At 40.8% G+C, this 27807-nt stretch overlaps 1 protein-coding gene across 4 annotated transcripts in view; it reads left to right on the top strand.

Moving 5' to 3' along the window:
* Positions 1 to 27807, top strand: part of BBX (BBX high mobility group box domain containing) — a 137531-nt gene that overhangs the window by 50328 nt on the left and 59396 nt on the right. For all 4 annotated transcript variants that reach the window (XM_054270254.1, XM_054270255.1, XM_054270253.1 and 1 more), the window contains exons 3-4: positions 23817 to 23987; positions 25509 to 25751. In XM_054270254.1, coding sequence (XP_054126229.1) covers positions 23826 to 23987; positions 25509 to 25751 — 405 coding nt within the window. In that variant the 5' untranslated portion in view covers positions 23817 to 23825. The remainder of the gene's footprint in view (positions 1 to 23816; positions 23988 to 25508; positions 25752 to 27807) is intronic.

A 27807-nucleotide genomic window follows, 5' to 3' on the forward strand; every position in this document is an offset into this window, starting at 1 on the left:
GACGCCTGTCTGTCCATTCTACCAAAATGCTTCTGCAAAACTAGAAATGTGGCTTGAAGGTGGCTAGTAACTACAGAAGTACATTGGTGGGAGGTTGAAGAGAATGTTCAGGAATTCCTGGCAAAAATGGTGTTTAAAACAAAAAAAAAAAAAAAACAAACCAGGTTTGGCTGCGGGCTGGTTATAGCGTTTCTGTGACAAATCTGCTGAATGCAGAAGCTGGAAGAATGGTAGGAATGTGCATTGTTTGTCCTGCACAATTCAGCCTGGGGGAGCAGAGTTAATTGGGTTCTTCCTATGGTTTTACTGTGACTGATAAAGTTAATTTTAGGCCTGATTCTGCCTTGTCTGGCAGCTCTGCTATCCTGTTGGGCTCAGTGTGGGAGAAAGGGAAATGGGTCACATGCACAGAAACTGGTCTTGCAGACAAAACCTGGTGGGCAGCTTTGGTGACGCAGAGCTGGGGCTGCGATCTGTTTATCCGCTTGTTGTTCTGCTGGCTCGGAATAGCACTGGCAACTAACAGGGCTCTTTCTGTCCTTAAACACAGCGCTGACAGGGAGCCTGGCTGCTGAGTCAGCAAATGTCAGGTTTGCATCACTACTTCCAGGAGTGCCTATCGAGGGAAGGGATGTTTTCTCCTAATGCGGTTTTGTGTTCATAACTTTCTCTATTTATTAGTAAATAGCAGGTTCTCAATGCAGAATTTTCATTTTGGAACATTCCACTGACTGTATGTAGTTAAATAAATCCAGGTGAGATTTTGAAACGGTTCAGAATAATAAAAGGGTATATGTGAAATGCTTCTCATTTCAACTGTTTGCAGAATTTGAGACATCACTGTATTTATATATATATATCTATATATATGTATTAATAACATGTAGGTTGCTGTTGCAAACAAGAAGGAAAATTTAACAAGAAAATGCATCTTGTGAAGTATAAAGTAGGAGTATGAAAGATTTCACAGAAACACAGAAAGCTTATATTTCCTTCTTTTGTGGTCTCTTGTTTGTTCAGGTTATAGGTTTGTGTGTGTATATATATATATATAAGATAACACATATATGAAGGTTTTTACTATATATATTTTTCATCTTGCATATTAAATAGGAGGCTTGAGAATTTCCCCTCCAGGCGCTGAGCCTATGGAAGTAAAATCTGAGCCCTTTCCAATGTTTTTCTCTTTGTATCTTTGTGGTTCTGTCAGACTTTGCCCTGAGCGTTCTGGGCTGGGAGGGACCCACAAGGATCATCAAGTCCAGCACCTGAGGGAATGGCTCGATTCTGTGGCTCTGTTGTGCCCGGTGTACAGGCAGACTTGTGCAGTGTCAACTGCAAGCGTCCTGCATCTCTGGGAGCAGCTCCATAGGCTGGCTTGGGGAAATTTGGCAGAGCAAAGGGACTGGGCCCAGGAGTTCAGAACAGTCTGAAAGAACCCAGGAATACACATATGGAAGTATGAGTGGTTTTTCAACTTCCGTTTCAGGCAGTGTTTGTAAACATGTCCGAGCTATATCAACCTGCAAGCGAAAGTAACTTCTGGTTATGTGGATAATATTATGAATTAGCATGCCTTATGCCAAGCTTTGTTTTAAAGAGAAATTCTATTTCATGAGAGAGTTAACCTGTGAAACTCAAGGTTTTTCTTTTGAAATTCATTATCAATTAGGTATCTGAGCAGCTTTTTTACTATTGATCATGTTCTCCCCAAAGCGAGAAGCTATGGAGAAAGGAGGAAAGATTTCTTTTGAAACTCAGGATAAACCCATTTTCTTCTCAGTCCTTTCTCACTCCCTTTCTTGGTGTAATGTAAAGCAGGTAGCAGCAATCTGTCCTAATTCTGATAGATCCATGAACATGTCAGTAGGTATTCAGATGTGTTGCTATGCCTCTGTTACTTCCCCTTTCTTGCCTTTTTTTTCTTTTTTTATCCCTCACCCTCTTAGATTTAAAGTATCTTAGGAGTTAGCAGGCAAGGTTTGGGATTCATTGAGGGGTAGAGGGGTGATGGTGAAGAGCATTTCACTTTCCTTAGTTATATACTCTGTGTTTAATTTTCAGACAGTCCGTGTGGATAAGCCCCTAAGAGTTTGGGGGGAACTGCATTTTCTGGTTTGTGTAATTCTGAGCTATACCCAATATCATAAAACATACTGTGCTGAGTCAAGATAGTTTTCAGATCTCTGGTTTCTTTGAGAACATCTTCCAGTTGGAGATTGGCTTCTGTGTCAGATACTCTTTTTAAGCTGTGAGATGCTTAGGTCAAGGATTTTGTTACCTGAGTATTTGAAGCCATTTGTGAAACATAGGAAGTTTTGTTAATGTATAACTCTCTCCTGACAAAAGCTTTTTCCTGGGATTATGTTGATGCACCAATGGCTCTTAGTGAGCCAGTACATGAACCTGAGCCTCTTCTGTGGCTGTTGTGAGCTACAGGGATACACCTGCAGGTCTGCTTGCAGTTCCCACGTGTTTGATGGCATTTCTCAAACTTGGTCTACTTTGAAGCACTAGCAGACTTGGTCATTGCTTTCAGGCTAAGCAGACGGGTGAGGAGCATCCTGATGAGCCTTGGGAGTGGCCGTGCAGTTCACAGTTACTTGTGTCTCCGGGCACTTGTGTTTCCCATGGGGAAGGTGCCTGCTTGGGTCCTGGGAGGCTTCTGAACCCTTGGCTCCAGACTTGAGCAGATTTCTCTAGCTTGCAGCATTTCCAGACTATATTGTCTTCCCCAGGAGTAATCTCTTTGCTAGAGATTGATAGATACTCCAATTAACATCAGATTTAGCAGCAATTGCCATTCATCCAAGTTTCCTGCTGGGGGAGAAGGTGGGTAAATTTCACTCCTGTCAAGCCAGAGGTAATGGTTTTAGAGTTTAGGGGGCACAAGGAGTTCATTGATAACTTAGATCTACTAGTTCCTAGGTCCTGTAGGTACTGTTAATCGGTGTAGTCAGCTGAAGAAGGTGGCCTTGCTGGGGTTGTGGCCTGTGACTTAAAATAGGTCAAGATTCAAGATTGTGCTGGTTAGTTATGGCATCTAATACTGTCTCTCTGTTCAGGAAGAGGCCTGCTTCCCCATTTTCCTCCAACTCAAGCTTGTAACTTTTATATTAATATTGTCTTAATTTAAATCTCAGCCAATCCAGTATTGCACCATTCTCCTTTAAACATAAATTGAGGCGTGCTGGGCACACACAGAATTCCAGATAATCCTTGTCTGGTTTTGACTACTGGCAACAACTTTGTTGAGTTAGGATGAGATGGATCACCAGTATCTGGCCACCATCTGATGATGTGTCTGAGCCTTTTAACAGTGCATTCAGTCATGAACAAACGGGCTGTGTAATGTGTCGCTGATCTGCAACCCTGTATCTCAAACTTCAGCTCTAGTAGGAGAGCTGTCTGTTCCTATGGCAGTGGGCAGCCCTCTGCAGTCACTTAGCAGGTGCTGCTGTGTCCCTCTTTGTGTCATCATGAGAGATGCATTAAGAGCTAGCTGTTGTGTGAGGTACGTGGCCAGGCATGTGGTGGGACACACCATGCAGAGTTTTCACATGTGGAGAATTCCTGATGGTCAGTGCTCTCTGGAATGTGGACACCTGGTGAGTATTGTGGTGTGAAGACCAGCCTGGTGCTCCCATGGGATGGACCTTGCAGCAGATCGCGGGATAGGGATGTTGTGTTGATTGGGTGTCTGCAGCTTCTGCTGGGAGTGCTGTTGTCCCAGTGGTGAGGTGAAGTGAGTAGACTCCATAAATCCCCTTTATTGGAATTTTCTCCATTCAAATCTCCTATCATTTGGCTTTCATAAGGGAAAAATGTACTTGACCTGGCTTTTGCTGTAGGCCAAAGTGTGCATGTATAGTCAGCTACACGGCTCAGCTGCTCAAATTACAGTAACTTAGTCCTGTTTCGAAGCTCATAAATCCATTTAACCTAAATCAAAGTAGTGAACTCTCTAAATTATTTGTCTTACAAGGCTTCAGCTTTGTGGATTCTTTGATCAGAAATCAGCCTGGTTTTTGTGATACACTGACAGTCACATGCCATGGATGTAAATTCCAACATTGGTACAGCTGTATTTCCCTGGCATCCTCTGAGCTTTGTGGTGTTAAGGAACAAGCCTAAGCTATCTGAGAGTAAACAAGTCAGCCTGAAGTAAGAACTGAAAACATCTGAGTTAATTTTATTTAACTGTTCCTGTGTAAATAAGGGCTTGTTGTATATGTAAGATAACTTCCGTAGCCTAAAAAGTAGAAAATTATCTTTGCTGATGTGAATTTTTGTAATGGTGTTTGAAAAGTTATGTGACATCCTTAGTCCAGAGAAAACAAAATGTCAAATACCAAACACTCACTGAGTGATGTAATTGCTTTCTAATCTGATGCAGAACTTGCATATAGTGCATCTTGGCACTGAGCTCTAGCAGGCTCCAGCATAAGGGGTCTTCTGAGATAAATCTTGTTAGGATTTAATGTCATAAAGCAATTCATAATTCAGAAGAGTCTCTCTCTCCAAGGGTGAAATTCCCCTCTCCTGGCTCTTGTAAATATGTGTATACAGTAAAATAAATTTGATAGAGGTAGAAAATGCAAAAGTTGTATGTGTTAAACTGTATCCTAGCTGTTCCAATTTAGTAATTTCACTGTATGTATAATACAGCAGAGTAGAAAGTCTGATTTCTGGCAAATTGCTTATTTTATACTTTCTCCAGTGAGACCATTTTAAAACACTGCATTTCAGTATGCTTTTATTGTGCAAAGCAATAAGAACTGCATTAGAACTTTTTCAGATAGCACTTAAGAAACCAGCGAAGTCAGTCTTTCTTCATTGAACATCCATTCAAAGTGATAACAGTGCATACAGGATGCTCAGTTAGCATCTACAAAATGTGAAATTACAAACCTGAATGTATTTTTTTAATTTGTCCTGACTTACCTATTTTATTTATCTTTGGCTTTGCTGGAGACTCTTTGTGGTGAAGAGCTAGCTGCTCCAGAATGAAGGCATGGAGTGATTCAGTAGAGGTTTTCAAACATTATGTAAGCTGTCTGTTTGCTTTTCCTCCTTCTGGATCTTTCTCCTGCTATAAGATTTTATTTCCATAACTTGGTATAGGTATTGTAGGTCATTATCTGCATTGTGAAGGGTGCTTTTCCATGAAGCATGGAAGGCACAGCCTCTAATTGTCTGAGGGTGAATAAGAAAACCCTTTGAATACAAAGGTGTCAGTAGTTCAGTAATGGTTTGTATTCCTACTTCTCATGCATGCTGATTTAAATTAACTTTGAGTCTAAGCTTGGTGTAATATATATTTGTATATAGTTTCTCTGGTATCATAATAGAGACTTTTGGGCTTTCTTAGCAAAACAAGACAGAGAGGTAGAAAAGTAACCTGGGATTTTTGTTTGGTTTGATTGCTTTTCTTCTCCGGAGAGATGGTTTTGTGGGTCTGGGCTTTTGTGTGTGATGATTACCACACTCAGCTTGTTTATAATCTTTTCCATGCTGTCCGATATAGCTGCTGTCACATCCCCCCTCTCCACAGGCACTTGTGTATCAATCTCAGAGCAAGCATCTAAATAATAACTGGAAGGAGTTAGTCTTTAAGGCCTTTTTTGTTCGGGGGTGGGATTTTTTTGTTGGTTTTTTTTATTTGCTTATTTATTATGCATCTTCTCTCCTGATGATTTTAAGCTGCTTTGGAGTCAGTTCACCGCTGTTGCAGGTGTGAGCCTTGCAGACGGGAAGGCGTGCAGAGGCCCTAGCTTTAAGCCCTTGGAGAGGAGGCTGGCAGTGCACTGAGAGTGGGCATTGTGGAGCAAACGGGGCCACGTATGGCCCCAAGCTTGGCATTGCTCTGCAGGCAGCTGAGTCTGTTTCAAGTGAAATCTCTGCTGACTTCGGTGACGTAGGAAGAGCGCCGAGTTATGTAGTGAGGGAAGGAATCTGCAGCATAAAAAACCCCAGTGCCTCGAGGCTGCTGCTGTAGCTGGAAGCACTTGTCAGCCCTGCTGCACAGATGTCCCTCTTGGACGTTGGAGGTTTGCCCACACTCGGCTTCCTGCAGTCCCTCATGCAGGGAAGGGAAGGGCCCGAGATGCTGTTCAGCTCTCCTGGTGGCTCTAACAGGGTGTTTTGTCCTGTGGTAGCTGCAGGCAGAGATGTGGGTGACAAAGCCACTCACCTGCCGTGGGTAGTGTGATTGAAGGAATGCTGAGATGGCAGCTGCTGTATTGAGCAGGGTGTTTTCAAGGAAAGCTGCCTTCATAAGGACACAGCAGGAGCAAGGAGACTTGGCTGTTAGTGTTTGGGTGCATTGTGGGCTGCTCATAATTCTTTATTCATCAGCGCTGGGTGGTCAGTGTCGTGTCCATCTGGCTTCTACTCCCCTCTGTTCCAGGTGGTGGGGGAACGTTCTGAGCAAGGCAAGGTTTGAGGGAGGGTTGATGGGCAAATAATATTCCTTCTGCAACAAGTGAGTTCACTGCAGGAAAGTGAAAAGGTGGAAGGTGGCTGTTACTGTTCTGCTCTGTAGTTTAAATCTCTCTGCTGTGGTTCCTAATGCAAACAGAAAAGGGAGTCTGATCAGCTTTCAAGAAAAACTGAAAGCAGATTTGCCACATTTGAGTCAACCAAATTAATGGCAAATAAGAGCTGTCCTGTGAGCTTTGACTTCATTGTATCATTTACAATTACTTGGACATGATAAACTCCTTCATTGAAAACTGACTGTACAGCAAATCATTATTAAAAAGATAAACCTCAATGACATTGCTGTACCCCTCAACAGAAAAAAATGTAAAATTCTTCTCTATTCAAAGAGATTCATTCCTTAAATGTAGAGGAAGGGGTTTCATCAGCAATTACTCTTTTTACATGAATAGTTTTGTATTGATAGTTTTATTTCAGTAAACTATATTTTGACTATATTTTGCAGGCACTTCTCCTATAGAAGAGCAACTGAGTGTAAAACCTTGGGTTTATGACCTGACATGTATACATATTTAGATGTAGATATGTCTTATCTAAACTTATATCTGTATTTCCATCTAGGAATATCTGCATAAGCATAATAATACAGTTTGTAAAGCTCATTAAAAGTTTGGAGGCATTCACAAGTACTGCATTCTATGTGCTATACAATCAGCAAAGATTCCCAGTAGTGATCAAAAGAACTAAGAAAAACAGTATTTCCATCTTTGTTTCTCTGTGGTTATAAAGATAGGAAGATAAAACCCATAAAGCCTACCTGTAATCTTAACTATCCAATCTTGTTTGAGGTGTGTCTTACTTGTGAAGTGGCTTTTTTATGTTGGCTGGAGTTTATTGTTTTGGTTTTTCTCTGTTGGAGAACTACAGGAGCAGTTTTCAGCACTTAGCTGCAGCCAGAATGTTGGAGTTTTTTTCTCCAAGCCACTTTTTCTTCGACCGTTGGTTAAGAATGTGAGTTTTAAATAGGTAATAATAAAAACAAAACGAGAACCCAAAGTTTAAATGATCCATTTTACTAAAAGAACTTCTCCTTTCAGTTTTTATGGGCCTCTGGTACTTTCTTGGGGGTTCTCCAGAAAATCTTGCCAAAAGGAGATGTAACGAAACAGTACAAGCCAATATCCTCTACTTGTGGCAACATTGTTTTCGACTACCGCTCTTCGGTTTACAGTTTTTCTCAGTATTTTTGAGGTGTACAGGGCATTATTAAAAAGAATAACTGACAACAACACATCCCCAAATTAAAAGGCAGATGTTTTCCACACTTTTCATATTCACTCACACATCTTCATATGCACTCAAAGAGCTGAATCACAGACTATGGGACTTGGCAGCAGAGGGAACCTGTGTTTTATGTGTTAGTGCTCTCCTTCCAGACCTCAGTGTTTCTTAGGAATGCCTACGTCAAATGTTTTCCTACAGTTCTTTTTCTTTTGCCTTTTTTCCTTAAATCATCCCTCTGGCTGGTTGTGTTGTACTGGAAGTTGCTGTTGCTGCCGTGGGTGGTCCTGAGGCATCCTTCTTTTTCTTTCAGTCTGTAAATGTTTTATATTGAATACTTTGCCTTTACGTTTTGGGAATCTGCCTTTGCTGTCTGTGGATTTCTCCTGCAGGGATAGGCCTGTGCACTGGAAGTGTGAATTAAAGATAATTGACTGTGGAAGTGGTGTACTTTTTCCTGTGAGCTGACTTTGCCCTTGTACTAAGAATGTTTACAATGATGAGAACTCATTTGCACTTCCTAAGCTTTAGCCAAATGTTTGACTTGTTATAATTTAACTGTGAGATAAAGCAAACTGAGGTATTTAATGCCAACATCAGGAAGAGTTACCAAGAGCCAGTTTTCACAAATCTGGTTTTAGGGATGAGTCATTTAATCTGATGCAATGAAAACAGAAAAGATGTTGAAGCACAGACATGTGAGTTCGTCTTCCACTTTTCATGTTCCAGAGAAAAAATTTTCCTATCTGGAGGAAATTTTTAAGCTGTCTGCAGTGTTAATTTGTAACTTTGTGAACACCCCAAACACCAAGAGTTCAGTATAGTGTTAACATTGATCATGGAAAAACAGGTCCTTAAAACCCACTGAACTAAAGGAGTCTGTCTTCTGAGTTCATATAGTAGTGTGAAGAAGGTAGGGTTGATCAAATAACCTGGCACATCCACAGATAAGTCTGCTTCTTTCCTTCACCACACCGTTGCAATTTATGTCAGCAGAGGAACTCGGGTCACAGATAATGACCATAGGTGATAGGATGTACTCACTCCAAGAGCACAGGGAATAGTAAACTGCATAACAACTGTTTGCTTCAGAAGCCTGCCATTGATACCCAGATTATTCAGGAGAAACCTGTCTGTTTCCCCAGTCTTTTGAAAATGTTGGATACACATGGAGATAATTTTTTGAGAGTGATGAGAGCATAAATGGGTTGTGGTTTGTTGGCTCATATTTTAAAAACTTTTTATTAATGAGATTTGGGTTTTTTTCAATTTGTTTCTTAAATGACAAAAAGGGTCCAGCAATGTGAGTGGTATTACATTGTGAATGGGCATCAGGAGATGAGGACAAAGTGTTTCTGTGTTGCTGCTTAATGACGGGTACGTGTTCAAGTTCACATATGCATGAAATCCACCCATTCTGAGAGGGCTTCATTAAGGCCCAGCCTTTAATAAGCAAGGATCCACAGCCATGTTTGAGAGCTTTTTGTGTTCCAAAGTGCCCCTCCAGTTAAAATCTCTTTAAAAAGAAAATAAAAATCTCTCCCTGCTTCCTGCAGAGGTTTCAGTGCAGACCTAGACTACTCATAGTAGGAACTGTCTCAGGTGATTTCCACTGTTTGATTCCTGAGTGGGCTTGCAGTGATATTCTTTGTGTCACCATTCAAGGCTTGTGAAAGACCCATACACCCCAGAGATAGCTGCCAAATTAATGTATCTTGTGGCAATTCTAGAGTATTGCAAAGGCCTTCCGCCTGTTTTCTCCCAAATTGCAAACTGTGACAAACAGAGCAAGTTATTTTAAAAATTAGATTGGAAAGTCCTGTCCAACTTATTGACATAATTTGGAATCTTCACTGGTTCTGCTAAATTTTTGTGAGCAAATTATATGTGGTTGTTCGTCCAGTTGCTTACCAGCTCATCAGGGACCTAGACTTTCAGGGAAAACTTGTTTGTGTTTAAACCCTTGAGCCTAGAACAATAGACTTGTGAATAACCTGTCCATTGCAGATGTCCCAGGATGGCAAACATCTGGATTTTAGGTTTTGTTCATTAGGTGCCACGCATTATTTGATGAGGAAGCTCACCTGCTTCTTCTTCTTGTCTTGCTTGCTGAGGTTTTTTTAGAGCTTGCCTTAGAATCACAGTAACTTCTTGTTCTTCCCCCTATTGAAAACCAAGCTTTTTAAAAATTTAGAATGTAGAGGAAAGCTTGGACTAAATTGGACTCATATTTTCAAACACAATTAAAATACCTTGCTGTGTTTAGATTTCATGGATTTTTAATTTTTAAGTGGGGCAGAGGTGTTTGCAAGCTTCAGTTTGTAGTATTGGGTAGCTTCTTGAAAGGAACAGGAAGGGTTGAGGCAAACTGGCTGTGCTGCTTGTTCTCCAGATACCAGTATTTCCAGCTCTTCTGCATTTGGAATTGCTGGCAAACAGTTTGCATGGTTGTAATCTCAGGTCACTACAGGTCAAATGAAACAGAGTTATCATTCTTGTGGATCATGCAGGCAGAAGAAATCAGACTCTGAGGTGTTTCATTGTGCTCTAAGGCACTAAGAAACATGTGGGAAACAGCAGGCTGACTGACCTCAGCCTGGTCACTGAGAGGACTGCAGCACTGGTCCTCCTGGAAGTGATTTCTAGATACATGAAGAGCAAGAATAGGACAAGAAACAGCTAAACATGAGTTTACCATGGGAAGTTCTTCCTGAGTGTGAAGAAGTGGTGGAGACAGAAAGATGGTGGCAAAGGAGAAGCAGAGGACCTTGTTTACTTTGATGGTACCGAGTTTTTTGACACGTCCATTAGCATCCCTGGAGCCAAGTGAATTCTCCCTAGATGGATTGTTGGATAGACTGCAGTGTGTGGAAAAACTGGCTGTGCCAGCATTGAACTGGCAGAGAGTTATTGGCAGTGCTCCTTGGGGGCTGATACTGGTGCCAGTGTTTAATATTTTCATTGGTGGTACAAATGACAAGTTGGAGTGCACTCTCAGCAAATCAAAGGTGGCACCGAATTGGTGGAAGCAGTGGATTACAGGAGCTGCCGTTCAGAGGAACTTGAGAAAGTTGATGTGGGCTAGCAGGAGCCCAAGAAGTTTAACAAAAAGAAAGGCAGAAAACAGCTTTACAGAGAAGATCTGGTGATCATAATAGGCTGCAAGTTGACTAGAATTCAGCAGCAAGAGCCTGTAGCCACAAAAGCAAACTGTAGGCTGGGCTGTGTGAGCAGGAGTGTAGACAGCAGGCTGAGAGAGGGGTTTTCCTGCTCTGAGCTCCTGAGACTGAACACCCATACAGAGCAACTGTAGGAGCACTGTCAAGGGCCACTCTGGGGTTGGGTCAGAGCATGTGACATAGCAGGAAAGGCTGTGAGAGCTCCTTGTGTTCCACCTGAGAAGGCTGAGGGGATGCTCCAGTTGACTCCAGCTCCCTGTAGGATCATTATGAAGAAGAGGGACTTTGATTCCTTTTAGAGATGTGTAGTGAAAGGACAGGCATGAGGTAATTGTCAGAAGTTTCAGGTGGGGAAATTTGGGTTAAGCATAAGGAAAAATACCCTTCATTGTGAGAGTGGTGAAAGAGGTGGTCGAATCTCTATCCCTGAGTGAGGTCCTGAGCAGTGTGGTTCACCTTTGAAGCTGGGTCTGCCTTGAGCAGGGCTAGAGACCCCCAGCTGCTGAATTTAGTACTTAATATTGTCCTTTTCTTGAAATATTAGTGCATGAAAATGAATAACTGTATTATGGTATTTTAAGAGGAACAATGCAAAAGTATTTTTGTTCCTAAATCTTTCACATGCAGCTTATGTCACATTTCTAGCTTTAGATCTTCAGAAGTGGACATTGCTGAATCCTGTGATTGTCTTTCTATAAATTAAAAATAAGCCAAGTCTCTTTCTCCTTAAAAGAGACTGTTATGTTCAGCAGAACTCGAGGGGGTGATGCATTTTTGCATATGAGCATGCATATGCTTGAGAATGGGAGCATTGTCTACAGCCCTGCTTACTTTTGATGGTTTAGTTCAAAGCTTATTTGTGAGATTGTTAGGGAAAAACTCTCAAATGTCTTCTGGCATCAAGCTACCTCTCTGGCAAAGAACACATTTTCTTGGTATCTTGTTTTCTTCAGGAATTTGAAATCATTCATACTCAACATCCACGGAGCTTCAGGAGAATATGGCCAGAATGCTACAGTGAATTGCCATCAGTGAAATACAGGCCTATTCTTAAAAAAGTTCCTTATTGTTTGCCATTATATAGGGCTTTCTAGCTCATATTGGTATATATGTAGCTCTGAATTAAAGCAATTTTAAAAATTATGGTATGAAAGTAAAATTACTTTTTAAAAAATTTATAAGCTATGTGGGTTTGATCTTTAGACCTTTTCTGTAAAAAAGTACTATAAATGTCCGTGCAGAATTTTAGCTCACATTTCATCAGCAAAAAGAGCAGTAGACTTACTAGTGATGTGTAGCATCCTGGCAGAACTGCTTTGGTAACTTAGCTTGTATCATTTTAACACATGGGCTCTTAGATGGGACACACCTGGGGGAATGCACAAAGTACTCTCATCCTAGAAAGAGTCTGGAGCAGTGCCGGCCAAAATTTCCATGCCCTTTTAGTGGATTAACTGAATTAGCTGAGTACAATGATTTAGGCAACGAGATAATGGAACTATAGAACTTTAAATTATTTTGATTATTTTGATAGGTGTTTAAAGGGGAGTTTAGGGTGCTAAATAGCTGGGGCTGCTTTATTGAGGTTATACATGGAATATATAGCATTCTACCTTCTGAGGGCTTTTAAAGTAACTTTGTTTATTCCTTTCATCTATGTGTTATGTAATTTATTTTTTTTTTTACTGTTTCAGCCATTGCATATGTATGCCCTGTTCTTGTGTTCAGGGGCAGCTGTGTGCCTGTAAATTTTCCAGGCCTGTAGGTGGGTTACTGCACTGAGGCTGTTGGATGAGCCCTGGATCAGGGAGGTTCAGCGGTGTGTAAGGGTTGTGAGCACTTTGAGGAGTGGGAGCCAGGGCTGGGATCTCGGGTGGGGCGCTCCCAGGGCTGTCCATTGGAGTGCACGAGCAGGGGGGGCTGCCCAGCGCGCTCCTTGCCGTCAGTGCCATGGTGGGATGGCACTGCTGAGCAGGGGCTGAGGGGTGCAGGGGCAGCACTGTGGCCCTGCCAGGTGCATGGGCTGCCTGTCCCTCCTCTGAGCTCCACGGCTCTGGGGACGCCTGCCTGGAGCTGCATCCAAAGCGTGCCTTGCTGGGCAGGTGTAATGTCTCTGCGATTACCCATGGAACAAGCACACAAAAAGGCTGCTGAATGTGAAAGTTTTCTTTTCAATTTCTTTGTTTTCTGGAAGGGAGAGACAGCAGAATGGAGCAGGGAACTGGAAAAGCTCTCTTCCCATGAATTTGTTTCTGACCTTTTGTCTAAGATTTTTCATCTCTGTTAGACTCTTTCCAAACTGCAAAAGTCAGGAAGATAGCAATGTTCACACCTTTTATTAAAGTGCTTTGAATTCAAGACAGAATTAATAAGATTGAAGCATTTTTACTTTTTTTTTCCCCAGAGAATTTGTTTCTCCCACAGCTAACAAGTCTTTCAGTAGAATAATAGCAAAGATGATGTTTGGTTATGACATGATTTTAACTTTGGCTGTGTCTCAGCCTCTGAGTTCTAATACTTTTTCTATAGCCATAGGTGGGCACAAAATTATTTGTGTGTTACTGTAGTTCTGCAAAAGTATATTACAGAAATAGAACCATCTTACTTTTAGGCTCTCAGAGGTTAGTTGTGAAGTTCAGATACTTTCCTTGATTGGTTGGCTGCCTGACACAGTCTTCCACAATTTTCCAGGTGGAATGGAAGCACATATAGATGTGCTTTCCAGACATGTTAAATTCAGGATTTGATATTCTGTGCGTATTTCACACAGGTTGTCTGCATGGGACACATGGGCGGTTTGATGCTGTCTTGGGCACACTACTGCATGTGCACAGTTGGCCATTTTTGAGATACCTGGTGAGCCCGATTCCTTATACTTGGAGAATAAGAGGATATTTGAGATGGGACGCAGAATACATGAAGTAATTGTTTCCATTGTGAGACTACTATGTTAAGTAGTCAGATTTTGCTGAGTATTTTAAGTTTTGGGCCTGTGTAATAACACAGGTTGGGTTGAGTGTAAAGCAGAAACTTTTTGATATGGCACTATGGCATTGCTTTATCCAGTGTAAGGAATGCATAGAACATGCATTTTCTCCAGGATTTTCTTGTGTGTTTAGAATCAAATCAATCAGAATCGATTTGACACCCTTGTTATTTACAGGCTTCTAACAAGTCAGAATTTTCTCATGATAAGAAGTGATTGAGTTGTACATTGTACTGAAAAAGCTCTATATAATGAACTGACATTTGTGCCTTGTTTCCATGGGTAAGAGGGATAAGGTTGGGGGTTATTTTCCCCCATTCTCCTGCAATTGTCTAGGTCTGAAATCAGCTGTTTTCTGGCCCAAATTCAATTCATCAGAATGCTCAAACTTACGCTTAATTCAAGCATCTATTTACCATTGCACGGTCAAGAGTCATATTATAAAATAACAGGAAGCAAAAGAAATAACAAACTTTTAAAAGAATTTAAGGATAAGAAAAAGGGAAGATTTATTTTTAAATTCCAGCGTGAAATAAAAAATAACCACTAGATGGCACTTGGAAATTGCATATTAATATAATACATTTGCTTTCAAAATCATTACAGGTGTTGATAGACCCAAAACATTTTCATATGGATCTGCATAGTTCTGATATGTTCAGAACATATGTTCAGAACATAGTTCAGAACATAGTTCAGTGATACTTCTGAAAGTAGAATTAAAGTTCCTTTAGCATCTCTTTCTGTGATCAGACTAAACCACTGCATTAAGGAATCTAGTCTGAATTAAAAGCTCATTCCTGAGTCTTAAAATGCTGCCTTTAGCAAGATGATAAATACTAATATAACTGATAAATGTGTGCAGATTAGTTTGGTTTCCACTTACTTTTAAAGGAATCACAGAATTGCTTAGGAAAAAACCTTGAAAATCATTGAAGTCCACCATTAAGCCATGTCCCTAAATGTCACATCTACATGTCTTTTAAAAGACTCCTGGGGTGCTGACTCAACCAGATCTCTGAGCAACCTGTTCCAATGCTTGACAACTGTTTTGATGGGAAAGTTTTTCCTTATATCCAATCTAAACTTGAGGCCATTTCCTCTTGTTTGTGAGAAGAGATTTGTAGCCATTTGTTTTAGCAAAATTCTGCTCTTCTTGGCATTCTGTTTACCTACTTGGGTTATGCCTAATTTGAGATACAATGTATTTTGACAAAGTGTTGCTGGCTTAAATATGGTCAATAGCTTGGAAATTAACTCAGAGTTTGGTAGGGAGGGATTCACAGAGGAAGCAAACTCGCAAGGGTTCACTTCTCATTTTTGGCTTTACACACTTGCCCCTCTTGGTAAGGGAAGAGGATGAAAGGTGATTGTGACAATTCAATACTGAAGAAAATATTTTAGTAGCCTAGAATTTATTACTAAGTCAATCTTGCAGTATTTCTGTTAGTGAACATGGCACAAGCCCCTTCTATTTGAAATTATTCTGTGTTTTTATGGTTGTTTCTGAGATGCATAAGAGTTATATTACCATGATTTATGGGCTTTATATTGGAGATACACAAAGCTGAGTAAATACTTTCTGTAGCCATTAATTTGATTCTTTTTCCATAGGAGTAGTGGATAGTAGCTAAACAAGGGAATGTTTAGATAACTGCCTTAGCCTATTGCACTTGAATTGAAGACAGCAGAAGTAGACAAAGTATAATATGGGGTTGTACAGGGATATTTTATGGCCTATTAAATATGCATTAAGGGAGTAATTCTTTCATTTGCTCATACAGCTGTATATGGTTCCCCTGACACTGGTGGTAATTATGAGTGAATTTTATTATGAAAGCTCCGTTAGGCACATGGTAAAACTTAGAATGGGTTACAGTAGTGATGGACACAGCTGCACTGTCCTGGTTTTGCAGAAGATACTGGGACACAGTCAACAAGAGGTGAAAAGGAGAGTTGAACAATTTTACCATTCAGCTCCCCCTGCGATGTCTGCTGCAGGAACGTCTCCTCTTTGTGCTGCTCTGCACTGCACAAAAGCACTTGGCTGTGTTTCTGCCATGACTGCACCCTACAGCAATTTGTATGCCTGCTAATCACAGATAAAAACAGAGCTTTGGGAGTGACAAGTCTAGAACATGTATTTTTTACTTTTTTTTCTTTCATTCATAGGATCTCATCCTCCAAAGGCTGTGAGCAGAACTTCAGGCCGTCATTCTTCTTCACATAAAATTCCAATTTGACTTTGATTTCTTACCTGATAGGCCCTTCAGTGAGGAAGCTGTTGCTGAACTGCAGATGCCCTCCTGGGAATGATCTGATGAGAATGTCCATGCACTGAAATTCATTAAGTGTTTTGTGTGGCCATTTTGCCTGTGAGCTCACTGGCTCTAAAAACCCTTTATGCTGAGATTAAGCATTTAGTGACTTGCAAAAGCTAGAGAGCTAGAACTCCTGGTGATCCAGGTGACAAATCACCAGGACTTTCAGCATTGAAATAATGGGGAATGCAGGAATGACAGCTGTCTTTCTAGAAAAGCAGCTCCCCATGTAGGCCCAGGTAGTCTTGCTTAGACAGGAACACAAAGCAGATTTTTCATGGTGTGCTCTCTCAGCTCAAATTTGCTGAAAGTCAGTGTTTTTCTTGATTGTGCTGTTGCTATGATCTGTGATGCTCTGCAGACAAGCACTCATCTCCTGTCTGAGAGGTGGTTGCTCTTTACAGTCTATTCTATGAAAAGTGCTCTGCTGATGAGTTACTCTGGTATCAGTAGAGGGCTCTGAAGCTGTTGTTATTATCTCCTCTCTTGTGGGAGGAAGTATTGCAAAGTAGGTTGGGCTCTGCTGCCTCTGTCTTTTGAATTTCAGGCATTTATTCTGTTCACCTTCCCAGGTTCCTTGGTGCTCTCTCCTGTTGGGGCAGCAAATGTAGAAACAGAAAGAAATGCTGCTTTGGAGCAAAAGGATTGCCAAAATTTTCAGGCTCTGTGGGTTACATCTCCTCCATCTATGAGCAGAGCCATGTTTAGTAGTGCAGGTGTGCCAGTGTGTCCCTCTTCCGGGTGAGTGACTTCACCTACATGTGCAGGAGGCCTTGCCCTGCTCCCTAGTTTGTGGTTCCTTTGCATTAGCACTGCACAGAGCATCAAGGAGAGAACCCCCTACCTGCTCTCCAGGAGCTCCAGGCAAAGGAAGTTACTTGGCTAATAATCCAGGTGCCTTGTTCCAGCAGATGCACAGGGCTGTAGGCAGACCTGCTGGTGATCCTTTGGCGTGCGGAGTGGTTAGCACCTGGTGTCCAGAAAGGTGCATGTTACCATAACAAATGTTTGTCTTCTGCACTTCGTGACCCAGACATTTTGGCTAGCAGAGTGTGTCACTGGAGCCTTGCTTGGTGAAGTAAGCATAGCTGTAGCCTGTGACTTACTGGGTTTCTGATGTTTGTGTTCCTGCCTCTGCAGTTGCTGAAGTCTGAAATGAGTCTTACAATAGCAAATGTCCTACTGTAACTTAAATTGAAGACCACAAAAAGTCCTGTTATGGTTAAGACCTGAGTCTTCAGACACTGCTTTTACCTAAGTGACTCTAGGCTCCTGTTAATATGCTTCTGTTTGAGTAAAGATGTTAGTGATTTGCAGCCCCAGATCTTTTTCTGCAAGGCAAGCTCTTCTTTTGATTGTTTCCCTTCATCTGCACCAGTGAGCCACTTCACAGAGGCAAAAGGTGTTACAGTGAGTGCAGTTGTTTAACATAGAGGGTTTTTCATACTAGACAAAGCTTGCTTGACTTCTTTGCATTAAAAAATGCCAAAGAAAATATTTCTTGTTTTGCATGTCTGAAGGAAAAGAGAAAGAGTAGAGTTGAAGTTCAAATTCTATTGACTTGTGTAATATGTTGCTTTTCTTCCTCTTTGGCAGGTATGAAATGGATACTTAAACCCCCCCCCAAAATTAAAAAAAAAAAAGCTGTTGACATTTTTCTGTGATCTTGGGGTTTAATGTTATGTATTAGAGAACAAAGAAAGCAAGCAACTGAAATCTGAGTTTGAGAATAAGGAACAGTTTAAAATAATTTCTGAAGATGGAAGAGTATGTCATTAAAAATTAACTAACACTTGTAGCTGTGTTGCTAAGTGTTTCATGTGGTGACAGTCTCTCCCAAACTTCCACTGGCAAACAGGACCCCATTGAGTCTCAGCATGTCCCCCATTAAACCATCACATCTCTGAAAATTAGAAAGCTCATTAATGGCTTTCTGCTGTGAAGCAATAAAGAGTATATTCACTGAATGGTCAGCAATTAGTGCCAACTAGTTTTTGTCTTACATTATAGAAATATTCTGGTTGATTTATTCCAGAGCTAAAAGAAACTTATTAAAAAAAAAAAAAAAACCCACACTTTGTATTTGTGTAGGTGTATTTTCCAGCCACAATCTCCTTTTGCTTTCATGTGAAAATTCAAATACCTCTTCAGCCCACTAGACTGCTGAGAACATGAACTCATTTCCCAGTCTCCTGCTTCTTTATTGAAACAGCTCAAGTCACTGACTCAGTAGTCCCTAAAACAACAAGTTATTAGTGTCATAGTCCACTCCTCTCTTTTCTTATTAGCATTTATTTTTTTTCATGTAGTAGAGAACTTAGATAGTGTAAAACAGAGCAGAAAGTGTGGAAAATCTGCTTGAAACTCTGCCTTTGCTCCTTTGCACCAGTAATCTTCATTGAGTCAACCAAGAGCCCAGCTGGCCTCCAGGAAATGTGGGGGTTTTTTCAAGGTAACAGGAAATCTGAAATTTGTTTCCACTGTCCTCGTGGAAATGAAAGTTGCTGAAGCTCAGATGATGTTCTATGGAGAATCTTCCAACAGGGAACATGCCATAGTCACAATCCATGGGGTTCTGCTTTTGCAGGTCTTGCATTTCTTTCTAACCTGTATTACAACATGTGCCTTAGAGCACTTGGCTGCTTTTGAAGACCTTTATAAGGATTTTGGTGTTTATGGATGTAGTTTATCAAGTGTAGCTTATTTAGCACATGCAGCATTTTCAGTGGCTGATCAACACTGGGATGAGATAGCCACAAAATTAGTATTGCTGAATTAGTACTTGGTCACCTGTGTATATAAGCTAGCAGAAAAGCAAAACTTAGTATTACCAAATGTAATCAAATGCTTGTTATTAATGAACATTTTTAAAAATGAAGACTTGTAAACAGTTATGTATTTGAAATAGAAACAGAGGCAGTAAAAGCTAAATGTTTTCTCCCCTGCTTTCCCTCCATCCACCTCTTTTCTTAAGGAATATTTTTCGCCTCTGAAGCTCTATTAGCTATACATATTTATAAGACATCCAAGAAGAGTGTGATTCTTTGATTAATGTTTCTAGGACCAGAAGGACAGCCAGCACACACACACACACAAGAAAATTCGTAACTTTTTTGTACTGATGTAATAGTTCTGTAATGTTTGATCTGTGTATGCACTAAAAGTAAATGTAGAATGTCACGCTGAAAGTATCTTGCTGTCAATGGATCATGAATGTCAGCCTTGACAGGTATCCTCTGGTGAGGATATGTGCATATATATAGCATTATAAAGCATATGTGGCTTATTTTAAGGAAAGCTGTCCATACCTTTGTCTTGCCTTGTTGAAATATTTCTACTTTCTTCCTAGTGGCTGTCACTTCGTTTTTGTCATCCTTAAGCTGAGAAGTAACTTGTAAAATCTTGTTGCCTGGTTTTAATAATTTTTACCCTTGCAAACTTCTAAAAGCCATTACATCTGCCTCAAAAGATACATTATATTTTTACTGATATCTGTAGAAGAAATTACTCCTTTTTTTTGGTGTTCTTGTTCATAAATTCCATTTATTGCAAACTTTGCACATCAGGTTTTGTGTATCTTCTCTACTTTTAAGCCCAAATCTCTCAAAGATTTGGCTTATTCTGTGACTGCATATGGCTTATTGTGTGACTTTCTATGGAACTTCTCAATTGCCAAGTTAAATGTGTGCTTCAGTTCTTGCAGGGTCCAAGTCTAGCTCTTTTTTTAAAAGCATGCTGGTAGAGATGCTTGCCAGCACTTGAGGATCCCTGAAAGAAAAACAGGTGGTATTTTTGCTTGCTTCTGTTTGCCGGCTTCCAGTCTGTCGTATAAAACAAGCAGCTAACGTGCTATTGACGATGTGTCAAGGGGAAAAAAAAATCAGATAAGTAAATAGAATCTTAAGAGTCAGGTAACCGGATTCCATTGATATTTTGCCATTTAAGAAGTAAATAATTCCAGTAAAACTTTTACTGTTGTTTCATCATGATCATGCATGCATTCTGCTACATCTTGCCAAAAGGAAAATGTCCATGTTAGGTGTAATTTGCATTTGCCTGGTTTTTTTTATGGGTTTCTCTCTAATTTTGTGAGTATGTTAATATATCAACAATTAGGAGATAAACGCCCATGAAGTGCAGGCATATTAAAGTAAAAGATGAAGCAATCCAGAGAAAACAAGTTTACCACACCATGTTGGCATCCATTTTTAACAGGAAAAGTCACATGTGATGTAATAAAGAATTAGAACATTTTTCATTTTGCCAATCCTATATTTGACAGAGAGGCATCAGCAAAAAGTGCACCAAAACAAAGTCTCTGAGAAGTCTCTGAAATCTCTCTCTCCCTGGAATGTAGGTCAGAACTTACGGGGACCTGAGTAAATAAATGTGGGGAAAGAGGATTTGGAAATACAAAAGTATATAAAAATAGAATATGACCCACCCTTAAAGGAAAGGAAATAATTTTATGTGTTTGTTATTAATTACTTCCTATTTAGAGGAAAGAAGAGCAGCCATAGAGGGTCAAGTATATAGCTTGACATAACTTGAGAAGTGAGTGACTTCCAGGCCATGATGTAAACATAAAGTTTGAAGTCTGTCTGTTGCCTCAGCCCTTCCATCAGTGGGGTCAAAATCAGGAGAGGTTTTGTTGTTGACCATTGCAGAGATTCTCTCCTAAGCAGAAAGAGTGACTATTTTTCTGTGGTAAATAGTGCTTGCATGACAGCTAGGATTTGACTGACTCTTGTGTTGTAAAATGATTCACAATTTATTAAAACAACCTAATGAACGTCCCTTGAATTCCTGAAGCTGAGTGTACATTTTTATTTTAGCACTAATGAGCTTTGATAAATTAATTTTAGTGATGAGAGTTTAATACCTAGCCTTCATGCAAGGAAAACAAAAATTATTTATGAGCTCAGCTGTGGTGAAGAGGTGTAAGGTACTGAGAGCCCCTTAGGAATTTGCAAGGTGCCTGGCTCTGTGCTTGCCAAACTCAGCACAGAGTTTAGGCAGGGTCTCAGGGGTGATGGAGAGCACATGTAAAATACACCTAAGTCCTGTGAAGTCTTCCCTTACTCAGCCTTTTAATGGCAGCAGACAGAGAGGTGCCAGCTCGAAAGGTGGTACTGTTGTTGGAATAGCCCTGAGGCTTCAGCTGAGCTTTGTAAAGAAGGATCATGGAGCACTTCTCAAGTGTTAATTTAGTTTCACACTAACAAGGTAGAAGGCTACTAGTAGTACTCATCATACTGAGGACTGATTGTAGACAGAAGCCGTAGGATTAGCTCATGGACATGAGTACATGAGTGGTGAGGGCTGGAGTAGCTCTCCCTGTTGTACTGTAGTGTATTTATCCTGCTCAGAAATAGGCCACATGCTTTGTTGACTGCAGTAATAGGCAGATCTGTATCACTTAGCAATCTCTGAACGAATCTCTGCTGCCCACGGGAGCTGAAGTTCCTGCTTGAACATTAACTCATGATTTGTGTGTGAAAATACCCCAAACAAAAGCAAATGGTGGTTCAGCACTTTAGGAAGAGAGACAGATGGAGAGCACAGTGCAGTGTGGTACATTGCAGAGGTCACAGTGGGATAAAAACAATTTCAAACATACATTTCCTGATACTGGATTGTGGCTTAATTTTCCACACTTTAATGGGATTTTTTAAGACAAAATGATTCATGTGTTTGGATCTGTTTTTTGCAAGTCAGGATGGATGAAAATTTAGGTAAAATGGTGCATGGTTATGTGCTGTATAAAACTCCCTGTAGCCTACAGAAGTTGGTTACAGAAAATGAACAGAGGAGTGGGTGATACGAAATCAAAGTTTCAGTAGTTTTCTAGGCGGATATGGATACTGAAGTTTGTCACTTAATGGGACAAAGTTACTACAAAGTTACAGCATTTCCTTTGTGAGTAGGGGGGCAGATATGCTGACAAGTGGGGAAAATCTAACAAACTTCAATATACGTCCAGGAAAATGCTATTTTAAAATGTAGGTTAAAATTTGTGAACCTCCTTCCTTCAGGCTTCAGTTGTTCCTCCAGTAAGCACATCTGCTTACTTCAGACACAGTAAGTGGTGTCTGAAGGTCCTTCAGCTTTCTGCACTCCTGAAGTCTGCAGGGGAAGCAGCTGCTTATGCATGTTTCTGGTGCCAGCAAGGACACATTGCCAAAATGCTGGTGAAGTTAACCAACAAGAAACACCTGGAAGAGACCATCCAAAACCAGAACTAGTGCTCACTAAATGTAGGAATGTGGCTGGAGTGGTGCAAGATGGTTCTTGGGGGGCATTTGCCCCAGAGGTGGCACAGTGGCTCGGGCAGCTGGTCTGAGTGCAAGTGTGGCAGCTTTCTTGTGTGGCCCTGCAGGCTGAAACATTAGTGTTGCACCAGGCATCTTACAGAAAGCAGCATCCTAAAATGCACTGTGGCCTTGCAATTAGAAGGTTTGATTTTTTCTGTGCCCATTTCCTGAGGGTCAGCAACACAGCCTCTTCTGGCTTTGCCTATGGGACCAGGGCTTATGCTGGTACTTTATCCTGCTGGTGAGAAACTCATGTAAGACTACATCAAATTTATTGGCTTTATTGGATAAGATGTATCTGGCTAACCACTCTTAAGTTTGTTTTGATGTTTGTGTTATTTTCTTGGAAAGCTAGCCATGCTCCTGTCAGGATTGCCACTGATACTGCACTATGCTAACAGAAGGCTACAAGGGACCAGGCTCTGTGCTAGGAGCACTTGCTGTGTGCTTCAGTACTTTGATGTAATGTGCTGGTTTTATTTGTTTATATATATTAATTTGTCCCTTAGCCTTAGTTGGGTAGCACATCTCTTAAGTCAACCCTTAAACTGATACTTTGGATATGTTAAGCATGTAATTTTTTAAGAGGTAGTTCTGAGGTATTTTTTAGATACGGACACACACACAACTAAATATGATTTGTCTTCTGCATGCACTTGGCTCAGCACGTGGTTTTTGTTTCCTGTGCAGTACTTTGAAAATGTCAGCATAACTATCTCTGGTTGTTTGCTTCAAATCTGTTTATTAAAATTCACTTATCTTCGGGACTCAGATTTCCCTATTGCACCTTTTAATGGCACTGGACAAATCCTAGCTCATAGTATCATGGGGCTCTGTATCAATAGGTGTATACAAGTGCATTAACACATGAGTGTATGGTGATATGTTCCACTGTGAGAAAGAGGGATGTCCTGACATTGACATTTGTAGTGGCAAAATATGAAAAGCTGCAGTGGATATATGTGTGAGAGAGCTGTGGAGTCACTCACTTGGCTAGTGAAGGACTACTCTGCCATCCTTCAGACAGGGGCACATTTGAGAGCTGGCTTAGCTGGCATCCTTACTTCGTGCTCTTAAATTGTGTATTGGTAGTTACTCTCGGCATTACATGGAAGTGTTAAGAATGCATAAAGTACATCCGTGCTTATGTCGATAATTGGAATAAGTCTCTATCTGATATCTTGCCAGAAAATTCTGAGAGTCTTGCATTGGTGCCTCATATATTTGCCACTGGTTTGATGGTCATTTATGCCTAAGGGTTTGTTGTGAATTTATCAATATTTTTGCATGACAGGTCACAGTAATGAAAGGCAGTAGTAGGAATAAGGATCACTCAACAGAAGGTGAAGGAACTGGGAAGCGACCAAAAAGGAAGTGTCTTCAGTGGCATCCCCTGCTGGCCAAGAAACTCCTTGACTTCTCTGAAGAGGAAGAAGAGGAAGAAGAAGAGGAAGATATTGATAAGGTAGATTTAATTGGATGCTTTGACCTAAGATGGTTAATGATAGATGAGATTCTCCCTAGCTGTGTTCTATATTTGGTGTTGTCTTGTTCTCTTCTGTGAAGAAACAGCCAATAAAAATGGATGCAAAGCCGTGCCCATAAGGTTGTAAAGACAAGAAAGTGAGTTGTTAATCATGCCTTTAAAATAGTGGACAATTTTTTGTAGATTGGAATAGTTTTATCTGCTTTGTATTAATAATGTGTTGCACATCCTAATCTTGATTACTCTAAGTGGGTTTTTGATGTTCTTTTTTTTTTTTTAATTGCTTATTTTACACATGACTTTGGCTTGTGCCTGGTATCTGCTTCTAGTGACTCTAAAGAGCATACCAAACTAAAAGTTTTCATTCTTCTTTGTTTAAGATTAAAACTGCAAAGATTAAAAAGGGAAAAAGAAGGAAAAGGCTGAATACAATTTTTACCATCTTTGCATGTGAAATTCAATTTATCCTCCAGAGTACTGAGTGTACAGCAGAAGTAATCTGTCTGTGGTTTGACACTTGGTGTTTTGGTATTGTTCAATGACGCTGACCTTACCCTTTTTTAATGCCATGTGGCACCTCACACTTTTCCAGTTAAACTCATTCTCTGTAACAAGAAGTGGGAACTGTTTCTGCAGATGTGATGATTCCATCATGTGAATGGCATTCATATCTGTTTCTCCTTGGTGCCTTCCTAAGGCAGGAATGGAAAGGTCAGTGTTGAGGAGACTGCCTTGAGCCATACACTGAGAGGGTGACTCTGACAAGGATAAGCAAGAGCCTGATTCTCTGATGGTGCTTTCTGTTGATCTTACCGGTCCTTTCACAGCATGGTATAAAATAGCAGCATTGCAGTTAGGTAGGAGGTGGATTTTGTCTCATGCAGTAAGTTCTGTGGCTCCTCCCTTGTAGGAATACTAAGCTGGCCTGTAAGTGGAGAAAGCACGTTTTGGCAGCGTACTCTGTTGAGATGTGCCCTCTGCCTCTGCTAGGCAGCTTTGTGGTGGCTGCACTGCTGTGCTGCCCACAGGTTGAGCAGTAAGCAGCAGGAGATGGGGAAAAGCAATGGACAAACTAACACACTGTTAAGCTGTTCCTCCTTGTGTGCTCTGTAGTTGTGAACATGAATAACTGAGGTCCAAGGTACCTCTGGTTGCCTCATCCCCCTTAGATGATTTCTAGGTTGTTAGAAGGGGAGAGTAGGAAGGATCTTGTCCCTCCAATTCCTTTAGGACTGTTAGTAGAGAATGATCCTCAGCTTAGAAATTTTTCCACCTGGAAGTTGGTGTTAAGTCTTGCAGAGAGCATGAATGAACCTGGGACCATCGGGTGAGGAGGTTTGATGTAGAGCTCTGCACTGTCTGGATGCAACAGACAGCCTCTGGAGACAGCTGTGTGCATCCATGTGCCTCTCCCTCGCTCCCAGGCAGCGCACACAGTCCCAGTCTTTGTGCAAAACGCGGATAACTGAGCTCACACCGCTTCCCTTTCGGTTCTGCCAGGTGCCGCTCCTTGGCCCTGATGGTTTAGAGCAGGATGCTGATGAGACTGAAGATGACGAGTCCTCAGAGCAGCGAGCTCGCCGACCAATGAATGCGTTTCTCTTGTTCTGCAAACGGCACCGCTCTCTTGTGCGGAAAGAACACCCTCGCCTCGATAATCGTGGCGCAACCAAGATCTTGGCAGATTGGTGGTCTGTTCTAGATCCAAAAGAAAAACAGAAATACACTGACATGGCCAAGGAGGTATGTTCTGTCTGAATGGTGGATGTAAAGGGACTTCATTACGTATTGTCTTCTTTTTCTCTGTGTATTGAATGTTTTCTGTGGGATCTTTCTCTTCCCTCTGTTCCTCAGCTTCACCATGGGATTATGGTGCCCAGAGCAGCTCCTGTTCTTGCTTTAATTCACTTGATCCTTTGGACCAGAAGGGAAAGCAATTGGTCTGTGTACACAAACTAACCTGGTTCCAGTAGTCATTGTTGTAATTATATGCACTTTGTGATTGTATGGCCTGATAATTTCTGCAGTACAAACATTAACACAAGGATAGTGAGCATTGTAAACACTAACATTCAGTTCCGTGTCAGCTGACTAGTGATACTTACCTGTGCATTCTCTATTGGTGATGCCAGCTACTGGTGGACCAAACCAATGGCAGAGTCAAGAAGTGTAGCTTCTTTTTACCTTTAATGCTAATGAATTAAAAAATTACTAGTGTTTCTTGAAGTACATTCCCCATTAACCAGTTTCTGATGAAGCAAGATTTGGTAAGCTCAATACCAAGTTAGAGAGCAGTGCCTAATCAGAATACATTGACCAGGAGCAAGGAAAGGAGATTTATCCCTGTATTTCACCAAGTATCTTTATGTCAACTTAAAATTCAAATGAACCTTTTTAAGAAATAGCTTTCTTGATGAGCTGTTGCCAAGAAGGTTGTGGTTATTGATAGTAGAGTGAGAAAAACAGAGCCAATTACTTAGGCTGATAACCTGACCCCAAATCAGATCCTTGTGACTACCTGTATGATACAGATTGTGGGTAACCTTTGAATTCAATCTTAATAAAAATAAAGGAACAGCAGTGAGAAGGAAAAAAATCTCTCTCCTTTTTTTGAGTATTTTTTTGCTAACACACTGTAGAAACTATAGATGGCTGTGAAATGATTGATATTACCCATGCCTGCCCTGGGATCTGAAGGTGTCTGCTATTGTTAACAGGCTGTAAGGTCTGATTCTTCAGTAACTGATGTAAACATGGAAAGGTCCACAAGAAAAACAGTGTTTAGCATGGCAGGTCCTTTTTAAGCAGGGTCTGTAGGACCTCTGTAGTTTCTCATCTGGGGCACAGTATAGAAACACTCGAGTCTCAGCTTTGTCCAACCACTCCAGTTTCATTCTGCATTCCCTGCTTACGAATTAGCGATATTTCTCTAAATGTCTGGAGAAAGGGCAATTAGAAGATTCAGTACAAATGCAGAAAAAGGAAAGATGAGAATAAAGAAATAAGTTTTGGAAGAAACAAACCCAATGCGACTGTTTTTCTTAGCCTTTTGTCTTGCTGAAGGAAACTTGTTCATTAAGAAGGAAAATAATTGCAGAACTTCTGTATGAAGTGACAGATCTGAAACCATTAATCATATTGTTATAGAAATCATTGTTCTTGTAGTGATTTTTTTTTGGCATGAAGAACAAATTGAATATTCAATGTCAAAGCAGAACAATAAATCTAAGTAGTTTACATCATTGTAAGTAGTACTAAGACTACGAACTAGAAGAGAGATAGCATATAATTTTTATTCTTTAAACAGCAGCTATAATGTGCTATTGAATCCATTTGGGCCTTCTTCACCAACAAGCCTATTCTGTGTGCCAGGATTGGTACTTTTATTGTAACACTTGCTTTTCACAGAACCACAGAATGGTTGGGGGTGGAAGGTGGGGGTCTCTGGAGATCATCTTGTCCAACCCACTGCTCAAGCAGGTTCACCTCTAGGTAGGCTTACTGCTGAGACTGTCAAAAAGAGGTTAATGTCAACTGTAGTGAGAACCACCTGTTGGTCCTTTGCTTTTTCCTAAAGAGAATTTATTTAAAAATCAAGGTGAGTGTCTTTGAAAGAAAATAAAAATACCATTGTACCAATGGTCTTCTGTTTGAGTACCTATATAAGCTCCATGAGATTTAAGATACAGTGAGTAATCTGTTGCTTAAATGTAGGTTTTCAGTGTCCTTTGACTTTCCCTGCACAGCCTGTAGCCACTGTCCTGGCTGGACACACATCTTCCAGAGAACCCTCTGTCAT

This window comes from Melozone crissalis, unplaced genomic scaffold (assembly GCF_028551555.1).
Source record: "Melozone crissalis strain CALT ecotype California unplaced genomic scaffold, PUWL_Pcris_2 ptg000009l_1, whole genome shotgun sequence".
In the NCBI taxonomy this organism is placed as follows: Eukaryota; Metazoa; Chordata; class Aves; order Passeriformes; family Passerellidae; genus Melozone; species Melozone crissalis.